General features: G+C 33.5%; 1 protein-coding gene across 3 annotated transcripts in view; it reads right to left on the bottom strand.

Moving 5' to 3' along the window:
• The window catches only part of LOC118195445 (RNA-binding protein FXR1-like), a 109719-nt gene that overhangs the window by 71269 nt on the left and 21071 nt on the right, over positions 1–17379 (bottom strand). For 2 of the 3 annotated variants that reach the window (XM_035366764.2, XM_085809806.1), the window contains exons 4-5: positions 11515–11669; positions 8267–8332 (exon numbers count right to left, since the gene is read on the bottom strand). In XM_035366764.2, coding sequence (XP_035222655.2) covers positions 8267–8332; positions 11515–11669 — 221 coding nt within the window. The remainder of the gene's footprint in view (positions 1–8266; positions 8333–11514; positions 11670–17379) is intronic. The other variant, XM_035366767.2, reaches the window with a different exon arrangement.

The raw sequence follows: 17379 nt of genomic DNA, 5'->3' as shown, positions 1-17379 counted from the left end.
TGTTAAAATCCAGGATTATGTGAAGTTTATTCGTTTCCTGGTCAATTTTGTCATCATCGTGAAAAGTAATGAGCAGTATTACACACTTATTTTTTTCCGTTGCATATGAAACAATTGTCTGAAACAATTGTCATATCCTTGAAAACCAAACAGTGAACTGCCGACTTCTCTTGTTTTTGATGGCTGGAATTCATTTGGAATTTCTTTATTATTTTTTTGAGAGTGCCCACAAGTGTTGTTATACCTTTGGTAAGAAGATATTGAGCTAGTGGGTAGCTTGCATACCAATTATCGGTCGTCGTTGGAAACTTCGTACGCACCAATTAGCCTTTTGACAATGTCAATACTTGAATTAGGAGCCTCGTAAGGTCCTGGGGGTTGACTGCCACAATAAACTTCAAACTTCATTGTATAAAATGTTCATGAGTCAAACAAGGCAAATATTTTCAGACCATACTTTGCGGGCTTGTTGGGGATGAATTGAATAAACGAGGCTCTCCAGCGAAAGGGTTCCAACTTCTTCTCGATTAAGAGTTCATCGTCTGGTGTATAAAAATTTTGACAGTTCTGATTGAAAGATTCAAAAAATTCTCTTAGTGCAGCAAGCTTATCAGTTTTTCTTCGCACATACCTTGTGCCTTTATCGTCGAATCTAATAGCAGCACACAGGTTTCCGAATCGCTTGAGACCCACGACCCCTTGCAAAATTTCAATTCCAGTACCGTCTTTCGCCCATGCTTCCTCCAAATTGAGTTTTGACATTTTTTTACACCCTAATAAGAATAAAATTCCTAAAAAGCCCAACATTTCTGCTCTATTAGTATCATACATGCTTCCCTTTCTGGAGATGATCAGCAGTCCTGTTACATTCAAGATAAATATTTGTATACTGTACGATAGTATCAATCATACTTGTATTTATGACGTTCTGGAAAGCGGAAAGCTCAGCATTTATATTGTCACAAGTTTTGGCACTTGGGAATATTTTTTTCATCAAATTTTTTTGAGGCATTCTGCCCAATTGAGGGGAACTTTATTCCATGTGTAAGTTTTCTCAGAAACTTTCCTCCATCTTTCTTCTTTTTGTAAATTGTTTTTACAAAAAAAGTCCTCATATTTTAAATCACTCATGTCATTTTCAACATCACTAAAATCGTCATTTGCTGGGGAAACATCATTTGAGGAAGGAAAATGAGGATGTTTAGAAACATTTCTCTCAGTTTCTGAGTCACTTTCATGATCAGAATGTTCAATGAATCGTTGGAGTTTTCATCAAACGAGACTTCTTCTAAGACGCACAAATAATCTTCAGGAGGTACAACATTCATTCCGTGCATACTTGGAGGAGCGGCGTACTGTGTTCACTTACGCTACATGTTCAAAATAACTGCTTTTGGAAGGAAAGCGAAAACTAGACTGACCAGAAATACCAGATGCATTGCACTCATGGAATGTTTCTAGGAGGGTAGAGGAAGGGAGGAAGCTCAGGAAAGGGTTGTCTAAAAAGTACAGACCAAAAGATGGCATTGTCGTATTCTATACGTCGGCTCCTCCATTGCAGGGTTAAGCATATTTCATTGCGACACTGATTTAATGACCTTGATTCGAAACTTTTTCTTCTCTTTCAGATTTTTGAACCCGCAGATACTCGATGACTTCTTGAACACATTGTTCAATCTTTTTTTTTTTTTCTTTTTTTTACCGGCTGAAATGAATTAGATGATTCACTGGAGTTAAGGCAACAGGGTTTCAAACCCATTGGTGAATCTTTCACCAGGTTGATCCTGTCAAGACTTTATTAAAATGTCATGTTTTAAACCACAGAAGAAGGAATCCAGTACTTTTTAACAGCTTTAAATATTAGTCATGGCCAAGAAGACAGTAGTGACTGAAGGTAAAAGCTACGATGACGCATTTTAGCACAACTGAGCTTAAAGCATCACAATCTCTATTTTTACACGTATCAAATCATTCCTTTTGCAGATATTTTTCAATCACGATTAAATGCAATAATTTCCATGTACATGGGTTTTACAGTATGACGTTATTTTAGGCAAATAAGCAGCAGCGGGGACGAGGAGCGTCTTGTGAAGATGAAAGCTTAAGCAAAAAAGGGATGCCGCAATTTAAAGGAAAAAGGGAGGGAGCCAGAGTTTCAGTTCCAAGTTAAAAAGTTTTGGTTTACAATTATTTGATTGGTATCTGCATGAAGTGTTACGTAGGATTGCATGATTAATTTCAATGGCACAATTTAGACTTATAAGCTCTATTTTTAGGATAGAAAGATGAAGTTCCCAAATAAAATAAAAAATAAGAGGTTACAGCCAATTAAAGTTTGCTTTCATATTTTTTACCTTGCATGTATATATACGTAGGGGAGTCAACTCAAAACCATAAAAGTAGAAATAAAAATCCGCATATGGCGCCACTGAGCTGTAAGTTGGCATGCCTGTTTGTGATAGTATGCCGGATGTCTCTTAGGTGGCAGCAGCCGGCAGATGCACAAAAACCGGCGCAACAACAGTTCCAAAATGGCAGCCCCACTAGCCACATGCACCAGCGAGGAGCAGCGTTCTGTGATTCGGTTTTTGCGAAGTGAACGTGTGAAACCGATTGACATTTTCCGGCAAATGAAGGTTCAGTATGGAGATGCGTGTTTGTCACAGCCACAAATGTATGAATGGTGCCGGAAATTTGCAAATGTGTTACGTCCGTGGCCGATGCTCCACGCCCCGGCCAGGCTCAGCGCGTAGTGTCTCCAGAGACCATTTCAGCCATTGAAGCCATCGTTTTGGAAAACCGCCGTCTGACAATACACGAAATTGCAGCATGTGTACACATGAGTCTTGGATCGGCACATCACATTGTGCATGATGTTCTCCAGTTTTCATAAGGTGTCTGCAAGATGGGTGCCCCGACAACTGAACTGAAACAGCGACGTGTTGATGCGTGCGAAGACCTTTTGTGGCGTGCTGAACGTGACAGTAATGCCTTCCTGTCACGAATCCTCACTGGTGACGAAACATGGGTGCATTACCATCAGCCTGAAACAAAGCGAGCGAGCAAGGAGTGGTGCCACTCCTCATCACCGAAACCCAAAAAGTTTCAGACACAGCCGTCTGCAGGGAAGGTTATGCGGACCCTCTTTTCATCTTGGATTGCTGTCAGCCGGTGTGCTGCTGCAACACGACAATGCACGGCCCCAGCCTCATACGGTGCGCGCAACGGTTGCGACCATCACAGACCTGAAATTTGAATGCCTCCTATATCCCCCTTACTCGTTAGACCTCACACCGAGCGATTTCCATCTGTTTAGTCCACTCAAGCAATGGGCAGCAGGAAGTTCCACTCCGATGAAGAGGTACGCAACGCGGTGCACGAGTGGTTGCGCCGTCGCCCAAAAGACTTCTTTCTGCAGGTATTCAGGCTCTTCTGAAGCGCTGGTGGACTTGCATTGAACAAGGAGGGGACTATGTTGAAAAGTGACTTACTTCTGTACCCTGTGTGACCAATAAATAATATTTAAAAAAATAATTATGGTTTTCATTTGACACCCCCTCGTATATGTGTGTGTGTGTTTAGAAAAACACAAATATGACCAAAATCAATGGGCTCTAAAAAGCATGTTAAACAAAATGAATACTATAAAGTGGAATTTTAAATGAGGATAGATCTGAAAAACTAACATTTAAAATCTTCTAGATCTCCTGCCAGGCCTCCTTCAACTGTTACTGGCCTTCATTGGTAGCTGCAAGCAGCTTCGTTGCTTTCTGCTACTCACCAAAATCACTAAATCAAGGTATTTGTGTTTTAAAAAAAGATAAAAACCTAGTAGATCCATCATCCCATCCCTGAATCTACCAGTGGCTGGACAGTAAAACAAAAAATGCTCAACAGAGCTAATTACAAAAAGATTCAAATTCTAGAGAATAAATTAGCTACACAGGATTTTTCATGGTCTTCCCACTGCATTGAAAAATCAGACAATTTCTCTGATATAGCCTTCATAAAGGCATTCCTCCCTTTAGGCAGGGACAGGGAAAAGTGGTTGGAGCACCAGAACTTCGTCAGTGACTTTTACAGGTGTTGCCCCGCCGCACTACTGTACCCCGCTGGGCTTTTAGTTGGCCCGCATCGGATGCATCTTTAGGCAGATGGCCCTAGAATGTTATAATCTAATTCTAATCCAGGCGAGATCATAGAACAAATTAAACTCCAGAGGTTAGTCTAAAGAGATGGCTCACAGACTATATATCAAATTATATGGTTTCAAGAAACACTGGGTACTCAATAGATCATACCCTTAACAATCTACTCTCAGGCATGCAACTGATGATAGTAATACAACTGTGAAACCATTTCTGCAGACTTCCAGTACAGGAATTTGATTCTCTCTTATGTTCTGAACAATCTGATGACCTCTTTGTCTTAAAATAAGCTATCACCAGTCACATCAGAATGGTACAGGACATGATGAATAATGTGGTGCACACCAGACATATCCAGGAGAGCCTGTCACATAAGATGTCTGCAAGAATCTAGAAAACACTCAAGGTACTTGTGTATTAGTACCTGCCAATACATTGCCAAATATACCGCATAACTTTTGATTCTTGCAAGCACTAAAGAGCATGCCTAAAAAGTTACACTCTTCAAATATTACACACAGGTAATATATATAGTAAAACAAAAATTTTTGTTTTTCTTTTCTTTCTTGTTAACATTCTTCCCATGCTCATCCCAGGCTAAGAGAAAGTGAGAACTGTTTCTATTTTTATTTCAATGCACAGATCAATTAAAGGAAGTATATATATCAGCACTGCTTCTGCTTTTTTTGCTTCCTTGTATAAAGTAAAAAGGAAGTATTGTAATCGCGAAAAGTTTCAGGCAGCATATTTCAACGAAAATATCCATTTTGACCGCTATCGAATGCAATTTAACGATGTTTTTGCGTGATATCTGTACGTAAGGACAGAATAAAATACTCTTTTCCTTCAAAAAAATTATAAAACTGTTTTAAAATTTATTCTAAAGAGAATTTTTCGTGGCATCCGTACGAACGTATGTACGTCGCATAACTCAAAAACAAGTAGCCTCAGAACGTTGAAATTTTGTATATAGGACTGCTATAACATGTAGATGTGCACCTCGTATTTTGGTTGCAATCGGCCGCACCAAACATATATAAATATATTTATATATGTATATCCACTCTGTTACCCGGCTCAGTGATCTCAGTTTCTTTACTCTTATATGTTGGTAAATTATACATTTTTTGCTTTAAAAATGATTGAATTATGTTGTTTTTATCTTCCGGTTAAGGATTTTATGCCTTTAGTAAATCTGTGTGCAATATTTTTAGAATTATCAGCAATTTTAAAGTTGTTTAATTGCCGCTAAGCCTTTTTTAATGGCGGCCATTTATGTTTACATTTAAAACAGGGACTAGTGGATTTGTTGCCAATCTAGAGAAACTTAGCTTTGCAACAACAAAGATAACGCATTCATTTATTATTGCCAATTAAATCATGCTTAATTCTTTCGAGAATTTTTTCGAGGAAATAAGCGTTTGAGATTTACTTCGTAATGTTTAATATAGATATTTTGAGTTTTTATGTATTTTTGCTTTCTCGCAAAGTGAGAAATGAATTAATTAAATGAGAAATACTCAATTGTCTGTGAAAAACTGTTTCTTTTTTTGTTTTGTTTGCTTAATTTCTTTTATACATCATTCTAGCTTTATTATAGTATTTAAATAGAACATGTGGCAACGATTAGATAATTCTATTCTTTAAATGATATAAATTTTGTGCATTATGAGTTATAATATGAACGAAATATAATACTGAAGTGGAGTCATCACTTTTGTGCAATATAAAAAGTGAGAATTTTAGCTGATTTTCGAGTTTTAATAAGTCAAATTGTTTTTGTCATACATATATGAAATTTTCAGCGTGTCATCTTTATACATAGGTGATTATCTTTATTTATTTTACTTAATAGTGTATAACAATTTGCTTTATAAAGAAAAAACTAACAGTATTTACCGAAAATTTAAAATTTGTACTGAAGCAGTGTGCGCAAACTGACCGTAATACAAATTTAGTTACAGTAATAATTTTTAAGTGAATCTAGCGCCAGAGTGTCGCTATGGTCACCAAATACTAGAGTGAATTTTAAAGAATGCATTTATTCTATGGTGGTTTATGCGCTGTCGGCGAAGTAGATTTAATTCAATCCAATAAATTTAAATGAAATGCATATAATTTAATATTCCGTACAAGGAAGTCATGTGGTGTACACATCAGATTTTTTAACCACCTTCTCCATGAAAAAATTTTCCTGGATATTGTTCATATCTTGTTAATTTCTACTGCATTTCCCATGAACTGAAGCAGAAGTAATATATTAATGTTCCAATTCTTATGCAATGAAACCATTCATGATAGAAGATATGTAATGAAAATGCAATGTCACTTATATCTCACAAAGTGTTACATTAAAAATTGGAAATCAGTTCAACAGACATCACTCGCTTTCTGATTTAGTAGGGCTCCAACAGAGGTCAAATGGTTAAGGCTTCTGAATTCTGGAAGGTTGACCTGAATTTAATCCCAGGCAAATGTGCTGGCTGCAAGGTTGATTATCCCATGTGTAACATGAATACAAGCCAGTTAGTTTTTTTTTAATTCCTCCACAAAGGCATCCTTACCCTCAGGTAGATAGCCATTGTGTGCTTTGCCTTATTCAAATAACCCAACCAATATCTTATTGGGCAGTGTTAATATGGAGATAAAAATTTTCATCAATCTGCTGACATAAATTTTTTGTAAAAAACCTGACTGCACTACATGACAGACTGCACGACAGAATCATACATACTCCAGAAAGCTATGCATGCGTTATGGTTCATGATATTAGTCCATCAAGTTAAAAAATAATACTGTAGAACAAGCATAACAAACTCCGTTCCTCAAATAGGCCAAATACTCATTAGTGTACAATAATCTACAGTGGAAGGGGGCAGTTTTCATATTTGATAATGTATTTAAAATGGCAGCAACTACATAAAAACTTTTCTATAATTCTTTAAAAAATTGAAGCAGCACACAGAAATCCTGGTAGTAGACTGATACTTATTATTTTTCTACAAACACCCAATATCATTTTCCTGCAACCAGCTTTCAGATGTCTGGAGAATCACTTTTCTGACTCTGGTAATTTTCAGAATAGGAGTCGGATGTCTGCCTACTGATCTGGATCTTATTGGAGACTTGTTCCATTCCATAAGTGAGAAAAGTTTTTCACACTGGTATGTATTACTGAACATGGAAATTATATACTATGCAATGGCTTTCTGAGAACTGCACAAAGGAATTACTTGTAAAATTTGAGGGTGCTCACTTCACTGAATTTTTGTTTTAACAGCTTAACCACACTGAATATCTATTAATTCTGTTTGTAAACATGCTAGCACATTCTCAACATTGGTTAAGAAAATAATTTTGTACAAAGACCATCTCAAGAGTACTTTTTTAGCACCTGAGGTTTTATATACGCCTCAATATTATATAGAATTCAAATTCTTATAGCTATACTATAATTATACATTTCTTGCTATCTTCTGAGGATGAATTGAGCGCTGAAAAAAAAAAGAGGAGAGTGGGTCACAGGCTCCAACTGTGGCACATCTAGTGTAGAACATGATTCTTACTTTCCATCAACCAATTCAGAGCTGGATAAAACACTTTAAAGTGACAAGCAATGTTTTACACCGTGAAGCAGCTAGTAGGCCTACCGTGAATAGCGCGATGGCTGACTATGAGCATGACAGTTATCATTGTATCCTAAGGAAATCAATTCATGATACAAGAGGGGAGCTGTGCTTTTATAAACTAACAGTACACAACATCTTTCACAAGAAATTAACCTTTATTGAAATAAACTGCGTTTAATAAAGAAATATGTATTTATCATCTTTAGCTTGTATATGTACTTATCATCTTTAGATAAGTTGACTAGGAAGTCAAAGTCAGCTTATCTACAAGTTAATATCTTTTACATTTAAAATATTACATTAGTAAAAAATACATCTAAAACTATTCAAGTATTTTTCTTTTCTCATAAAGTTATCCTAAACAGAGCTTCAGTATTAAGCCTTATTATTATAAGAAGCTGAGAAGACTAGTTTTGTAATAAATATTCAATAAAGATTTAAATTAGAAAGATCTGTGTTTGTGAAATTACTAGATTAAGAAGTACTTACTATTCACGCAAGTCTTCAGGTACTTCTAGTTCAAACACCTTAAAGGTGTTTTTAGTAATTGGAGGGCTGTAAAAAAAATGAAAACTGTAAACCACACAACAAAAAAATTCAGATACATCTTCTTATCAACTCTTTTAAGCTACAAAACAAATCCAACAAAACTTGGAAGACTATTAACAGTAATCATTACATATTGGGTTGCTGCAAATGAAATGACCAATAAATGGCATCAGGTTCGTAGTGGTTAAAAAAGAAAGCAAGCATTAAAGTTTATACATTTTTTTGTCATGTGTCATATGCATTTATATATTTGTTTTCATTAATAAGCATTAAACCTTGAATACTCCCGACAAAGTCAATCATGAAGCCAGTCAATTTAGATTGCTATACTCCACCAGTTTAAAATTCTTCAGTGGAGGAAGAGCTAATGAGAGATTCAATCAGCTAGATTGCAAAATCTCAAATATCTGAGAGCACAAAATTAACCCCTTGACCACCCTTGCCCCCCCATTGGTTGAATGAAGCGGATTGTTCGAATCAGATCCACTACAAACTGCACAACAAATTTGCCCAGACACTACACACATTTCTGCTGTTTCAGGGCAACTGGCAATAACAGAAAAAGCAAAGAATCTCAACATATACCTCACACATTCACTGATAAAAACAAAGAGCATTTGCAAGTACGGAAATCTAAGAAAGGCTCCTGCAACCACCTGTGACAGTGAGAATTAAGTCAATATTCTACAACAATTACACATTTGCTGCAGTGATAGGGTAAAAGACTCTCCAGAAAGGTCTCCAAAGACTGCTTTGCATCTAATGACTTTTCCCCATGTTGATCTGCCATTGGTATTATTCACTACTCAAACCTTGCCCCGAGATGAAATGAAAATGTAGATTGATAGTGGACGGATTTGTGGCAAAGAAATGAATGACAAATTGTACATACTTTAACCAATCAGCACTCGTGAATAGACTTGGAAACCTATAGCTAACTTACGACTACATTTGGCAATCTCAAAAATATAGGCAAATGAATAATTTGGGATACAAAACTGGATCTCGCTTTCCAAATATTCTCCTGACATTTCCCCCAACAGATTATGCTTTTCCCTGGCATCTGAGCCATTTTTGAAGAACACATGCTTTTCCAATTATGCATTAATTAACTGGGCTCATTTTTACAAACGTGGTATTAAGGCCTTGCCATATATTGGTAACAATGCACTGATGCCACCAGAAATCACTTAAACAGCTATTCCTCTTTTTAATTTCCTTTTCTACAATCATACTTAAAACTGGATATTTCATTTGCAACAACCTTATGCATATCTAAGAAGTGCCAAATAAGTATAATAATTTTCATCAACAAAATTAATCTTGTAGAGAGATATGCAGCTAGATATTTCTAATTTAAAATGAAAGTATTAATTTTATTAGGACAATCTCATGAGGTAAATTGCCGATTAGAGTGAACTTGATAGCCCTGAATGCTAGCTACTGTGAAATGAAGATTTTGCAAAGCCCTAAATGTACCTAGTAATTATGTAGAAAATATTCATTGTGCTGAGTTAAACTCAACTTATGACAAAGTCTTAAGAGCATTACAGCCTATTTTAATGTGAATGAAAATTAAAAACTTCATAAAAAGATTAAATGCATTCACTTTCTAACCTTAGAATAAAGTAAATTTTACAGCTTATAACACATACTCAAGTTGACAATCTCAATTTCCAAGTTTCCACTCATATTACAGTTTATTTAACCTTCACTCCAAAAAAGTAAAGATCATGTTAAACAAGACATCATTTCACAACTTGCCCAAATACAGAGAAGTTTAACCTTTTGAGTGTTATGGGTTTAGCCCTGAAATTTCAAGTTCCTTAAAATGTCATGAATAAATAGTATTTTTTTTATAATACTTAAAACACGACTCTCACTTTGTACATTGATTTTTCTTCCAATATACATTCAACACAAAATCGGATACATTAAAAGCTGGGAGAAATTTCCATGTGTGAATATAAAAGCCACCCTTCTATATGGAATTTTCCATCCATAGTGCTGAGAGGAAAGTTTTTCAAATATTTTGAAAAACAATACACTGTACAATGAAATTAAGATCTACAGATTTTATTATACATCAGATGCATTTATACTACATTCCAAGTAAATGTGGTCATTATACAAGTTTTTAACAGCTCTGATGAATATTAAATCAGGTTGTTGTTCTGCTAAATAAAGCTTCCTACAAATCTGCTTTCTATAATGCAGCCTGAAAGTTTGCATCACAAAGGTTATATTAACTCTCCATCCTACACACATACGTTTATCAATATTTGTTCCAATAGTTTTAAGCATGTACAAATACATATACTCATCTTGAAAAGTGCTTAAGTCATCATCACGAGAAAAGAAATCCAGGTATAAACTGGCAAAGGTATTCGGAATTTAAAAAAAAAAAGAACTTTGGTAATTTAAGCCAAAATCTTGCATTACAATTTACATACATTGCATAAACTACACAGATTGCTCTTTAGTAACCAGACTGGCTCTGGAACATTGTGCAGGTAGAGTAGGTGAGAAAACTTGCTGTGGGAGGAATGTAGTGGGAAGTCTTAGCAACATACCACAATCACCCATGAGCCCAGTATCCAACACACTTCAAAGAAATATCCAAACACTTTAAAGAAATTTTTTTCAATCCTTACATAGTGGAAGATATTGAGTGTTCATATAATTTCTATAAAGATTATCGGGAAATAAAGTATAACAACATTAACTTTAGTTTCCTTTTAGCAAATGTTTGAAGGGCCTTTTTTTATTTCTTTAATCTTTTTACCTTTTTTTCCTTACGTGTTGCAATGTTCAGTTTCCAGCAATATCAAGAAACATTTACCATACAATAAATATAAGGACAAAAATAGCACAAAATGCCAGACTCCGAAGCACAGCTTGTACGCAAACAACAAAACTTTAATACTAGCTGAACTGTAGGAAAACTTTTATAACAAATAAAGTAATCATATAGTATTCCTGGGAACATTTTTAATAAATCTGCTGAAATAGTATATGTGTGTATATATAGAGATAGATAGATGTACATATATATTTACATTATTTTTTTTAATTCTTAAGAGATTAAAACAACATACATTAAATTCATTGCATAATAATGATAAGGATATATGAATCATTAGACATTCTGTAAATTTTTTCAACAAATACACCTTTTTTGAACTAACTTCGTATTTTTTGTTCTAAGTCTGTCACTTGGAACAATTTCAGTACATGTAGTTTCCCAACCAACGTATTCCACAACATGAAAACCTCCTTTGGACATTTTAACTAGAGCTTTCCACCAACCACAAGCTTCTTGATCATTGGAACGAGAAAAAACCTATATGCACACACAAAAAAGGATTAAAATACAGTAAAATTACAAAAAAATTATTACTTAGAGTCCTGAAAAAGAATTTTAAATTCTGCAAAGACTTAAATTAGTTCCCCTTTACAAGGATGCAATTATTAATATTGTTGATGAAATTTATTAATGTCACTTCTTGGTCTTTGTGAAAAATTAGTTCTAAATTTCTTACTTTATGTCTTTAATGATAATTTTTTTGCAGCTTAATGTGAGAAATTTTATTTTCAAAAGAATTGTTTTGTAATTATAAAATACAAGAAGCAGCTATTAGTGCTTATACTATTTTAATAGTTTTACAAATTTAGGGATTAGAACTAACATCACAAAGACAAGGGTTAAAGATTTCATCTGTAAACTTTACTGTAATTTAGGCTAGCACCCTAATTATTTTTAAGTCTTTCTCATAAAAAAGAATATTGTAATAAAGGAATGCAAGAGTTCCAACTGATTAACATGATACTTCTCTCAGCCCTACAGCAACTAAACAACAGACACTCTGGAAAACATTTAATTGCATTTACTCTATTACACGTAATACAGTCAAAAGCCTTTAATCCGGACTCGTCGGGACTTCGGCGATTCCGGATTATCGATTTTTCCAGATTATAGATCATCAGTTTAAATCTGGAAAGATGGCATGGAGATATTATAAAATTAAAAATATGAAACCGTAATTTATGAAATAAAGAGCAATTATCATCTAAAGAGTATCAAAATTTACAAAAAAAAAAAAAAAAGCTTGATATTTATTTGTTTACTTTATTAAACATTTCTTTCATGCGTAAAGCATACATTACACATATTCGAAATTAGAAAATTGCAACCAGAAAACTATTTGATTTGTATTCGTGATACTTATAATGATGAGGCATTTGATTTAAATTATATCAAAGATGGAGTACACCGAGATGAAATACTACATTTAGTAAGGAATTATAAGCCAAATAAAATAAAAACATCTGCCCTAAAGATAAGGATAGTGCTGACAGATCAACTTCCAGTTCATTGCACGCCGTGATACCCCACCCCTTGCGCAGAGCAGCGTGAAATTGATCGACAGATTTCGGAATGGTTAGAGAAACAAAGGAGCCTTTATCAATTTTTCGCAGCAATTCCACTTTTTGTTTGATGGACATCGAAACATGCTTTCCCTTTGTAGATCCAGCATCGTAAATTCTATTTGACATAATGGAAAGTTCCAACTTACTTTTATAAAATTACTCTAACAGTCTGCAAAAAATAATAAGCCGGATCCAATTCGAAGATTAAGGAACAACGCAATCTGCAACATTAACTGAAATAGATATTTAGATAATTTTAGCTTAGCTTATACCGTCCGTTATACATTAAACACGCATGCGTAAACATATTATGCATAGCGTAAACGTATTATGCATAGCGTAAACGTATTATGCGCTTGCGTACACGCATATGTGCATGCGTAAAGGTATTACGCGCAGGTGTGCAGAAAGTTTCCAGCTTTGAGGTATGGATTATAGATCATTCCAGATTATGGGTGTCCAGATTAACAACTTTTGATTGTACATGAAATCTAGTTAAAAAAGGACAAACTAACAATCATCTTAATATTAGAATTAACAACCATAGATCTCACATCAAAATATTTTTAAACAGCAGAAATAGTAATAATTCCAATATCAAAGAACTTGAATATTTTAAAATTCACGACTTTAATAATACTACTATCAAAATTTTAGATATAGTACTTAATCTTGAAAATAGGCATTTTAAGGAATATCTATATATTTTGCAGTTAAGGACGCTTTACCCCTATGGATTAAACTCTTGAATTAATAGTAAATTTGCCTTTTATGCTACCGTTTACGAACAATTCAGTCTTTTTATTATAAAAAAACGCAAAGATGTACGTACCAGAAGAAATAGGAAAATTTCAAGATTTACTTGAAGAACAACATTTCAAGAAAAACATTCTTAACTACCTTCACAGACATCTTATTATCATTCAAAATTTTGTCAAAGATAAATTCAAAGGAAATAATCTCAATAAAGATTTAGTACTTGATTTCATAAAATCCAAATTCAAATGTGCTTCTTCCAAAAATTTTTAAAAAAATTCTGTACCATTAACTTTCTACATAAAAATTATTATGATCTTCCTAAGATTTTTAAACAAGCACAACAAAAATTTCCTGCAGTACATTCTAAAATTTTGGTTTGTTTCAAGTACAACAAAAAATTAAGTACCGTAATTTCACACGCATAGTCCGCACCATCGTATAGTCCGCAAACACGATTTTATATAAAAAAAAATTTTTAAATTGTCAGATAGTCCGCGGACTATACGTCCGAAATTACGTTTTTTTAATACGGCAATATTCCCATGCTTTTTAAACACATCCTTTTCTTTGCGCCAATTTCTCACCGCTTTTTCGTCTACTTCAAAATAACAGAGTAAAATCCTAGTATATGGTGCAGCCTCGGTGTGACTTTGAAAATTATCGCCAACACCAAAAATGCTCCAAAGAATGTCTATATATATATACTATACACGCATAGTATATATATACTATATACATAGTATATACTATGTTTAACTATATATTTTCTTTGAATGACCCGTTAACTACTCATCTTATATGTCCCATTTTCCCTGCTCATCATAAAGTCACCAAAAGTAGTCAAATCCCGTGTGCACCGGATACTAGGATTGAACCAATAACGGCCCGCTTCTCTATTTCCATCTTTTTCAGTTTTCTCAACTACCTCTCAGCAGTAAATCTCCGGCGATGTTTCATCAACGTTATCGAAGATGAAAGACAAAATACGAAAACAAAATACTGTGCAACGTGCTATCCTTGTGATAAGTGGTGATGAAATGTGACCTTCGACCCCACTCACTCGGTGTTGCCAAACCACGCTTATAAGTAAACGAATCACACTTTTTTTTCATACTCCAGGTACTTGCTACTATGGCTCCTAAAAACTGAGCTGACGCATGAACTACTTTTCCCCCTCCCTGCAGTTGTGCTAAAGCAGTGCGAAGGATACTGGGATACAAGACTCTGGTTGCGCTGAGTGCTCATACAAGACTTTCTTTGGCTCATATCCCGGCATCGCTTGATGTGCCAGCCTGGATTTTAGGAGCTCTACTTGCTACTACTCATTCGTTCTGCACTATGGTCTATGGTTTGCTATCGATACGATACATACGAATGTTTTCTTGGAATTTCGCGCTTTTTTTATATTTGATCATCGGCAGTTCACGACAGCGTGTTTTTTAAATTTCAACAATTTTAACCGTGAACAACCAGCGTATTATCCGCACCTTCAAAAATTCGCATTTTAAACACAGATAGTCCGCGGACTATACGCGTGAAATTACGGTAGTTTTATTTCCAACCACAATGAAGATTTTGCAGCACCAGGATTATGTGATGAAGAAAAATTTCTACCATTTGTTCACGAAGAGAATAAGCCTATTATAACAGGAAATCTGGACATTACCCAAGATCAAGAAATTAGATTGCTAATGAAAAAAGGAAACAATGGAAAGGAAAGGGAAAAAAGGAAAACATTCTACAATGATATAATTGAAAATGAACTAAAAAATTCTACCTACAGTACCTGCAAAAGTAAAGAAAGAACTGTTATTAATAAATTTCAGCTTTTTACAAAAAATGGAAAATTTCCCTCTTCACTACAAATAACTGATTTTCCAATCTATGAAATTTTGCAGAATTTAGATTTATAACCAATAGTACCAGAAACTTCAAGAAGAATTTTGATAATATTTTTACCAATCTACTTTTAGAATTTGGACAGTTTTAAGTAGTTTTTGGACAAGTTAAAGAAGATAAAACTTCTGCTGGATTATTTATGACAACTTGAAAATCACTAAAGAAGTTAAAAATCTTAAAATTTACAATAAACTACTATGACTTTGAAAACCTCTACACTACCCTGCCACTCCAAAAAAATCCATGAAAGTCTTTCAGATACGACAGAATTTTTTCCTGAAATACTTAATATTCTGAATTTACAAAAATGGAGAGAATTTCTAAATTTTTCGCTATACAATAACTATATTAAACATTCAAACTTTCTTTACTTGCAAAAATAGGGAATTCCAATGGGAAGTTCATATTCCATTACTAATATTTTCATATTAGTAACCTATTTCTATTTCCTAAAGAATTTAAATCAGAAAGAGCCTTTCTGATAATGATTTCAGTCCATTTAAACATACTAATATATTGATGACATTACTACTTTCAACAATTTAATCTCATCGAAAACAGCAACATCTAACCAAATTGTCTAAAACTTAAAACCAATAAAAACCAAACAGAAATAGTTTATCTTGATCTAAGTATTCATAAACTAAAGAAAATTAAACTTCTTGATAAAAGAAAAGATTTTTAGTTTTCTACTAATAAGCTTATAAATTGGAATTCTAACATATCTAAAAAAAAGTTACAGCAAATACTATTTTTAACCAAATTAGTAGAATTAAAAACGTTTACACTAAAACAGAAACACACAAAAAGAGAAATTCTAATTATCACCAAAATTTTAAAAGAAAATGAAATATCTTTAAAATTCATTAATAGTATATTAAAGAAATCTGGAGTAGTCTAGACCCTATAATATTTTTAAAAGTATGAATTTTTTTATCTGAAAGCTCCAAAAGAAGGATAACAAAGGATGTTTTAAAGAGTATATAGGATTTTTATTTTTTATCATTTTTTATTTTAATCACTATTCTGTTACTAACCATTGCCTTGTATATATTCGAAGTCGTCATGATAAGCCTATGACGTGAAGACTTTTTACTTTTCTAATAGTTCCTTCACTTCCTTTTTCAACTTGTTTTGTAATTTTAAATTGCAAAATTAAAAAACAAAAATTCAACTTCACAGATTTTTTTTACTCATATCTACAAACAATTATCAAAACTTTTTTATCACTTTTTGTGCAAATTTTTGAGTGTCTATTTTTAAGGATTAATTAGTTTTAAAATATAATTTAAGTTTTTCACTAAATGATATTCTTTATTCACATTTTAGTTTTAACAATCTGATTTTACTTTAATTTCTTTAAATTAATATGCAATCTTTTTCTTTAACTAAAATTAAAAATAAATTTTCATTGAAATAATTAAAAGTTTTTCTTTTTGTTTCAAACTTGCATCTTTCGTACCAGATTTTAGGCTTTTGAACGATTACCTTCTTGACAAGGTTTTTTTAGTTTTGCCAGTGAAGCCAAAATGGATACGTACCTTCAGTTATGCATCTCATAGTGTAGATTGGTGTCTAATGATAGTGCTTAAAGTTCTTAATTAATTCTTGTGCATTGTACAGTGTTTAAGTTTTTTTTAACTACGTTTCTTAATTTCACTCACATTTTAGTCTTTGGATTACCTGCTGAAAGGTAAAAATTTGGATTTAAATTTTTCACTGAAGTATTTTGTTTTTTCACTTTCATTTTCAATTCTTTTAATAAAATAGAATTCTCTTTATTTAAAAATACTCTAATAAGAATTTATTTTTTCCTTGCTTGAATTTTCGGGTTGGCTGATTCTGGATACAGAAAAGCAAGGATTTTTGTAGAAGAGAGATTTCAATTGATTTCAATGTTCCTCCTCCCTGAAGAAGTAGCACTGAAGTTGATTGAATTCCTGTTCTGTTTTTGTTCATTTTTC

The sequence above is a fragment of the Stegodyphus dumicola genome, chromosome X2 (assembly GCF_044657685.1).
Source record: "Stegodyphus dumicola isolate Sdum_Otavi_A_Nest chromosome X2, ASM4465768v1".
NCBI lineage: Eukaryota > Metazoa > Arthropoda > Arachnida > Araneae > Eresidae > Stegodyphus > Stegodyphus dumicola.
Note: the sequence above shows the minus strand (reverse complement) of the source record. Positions and strands in the feature narration are given on the sequence as shown.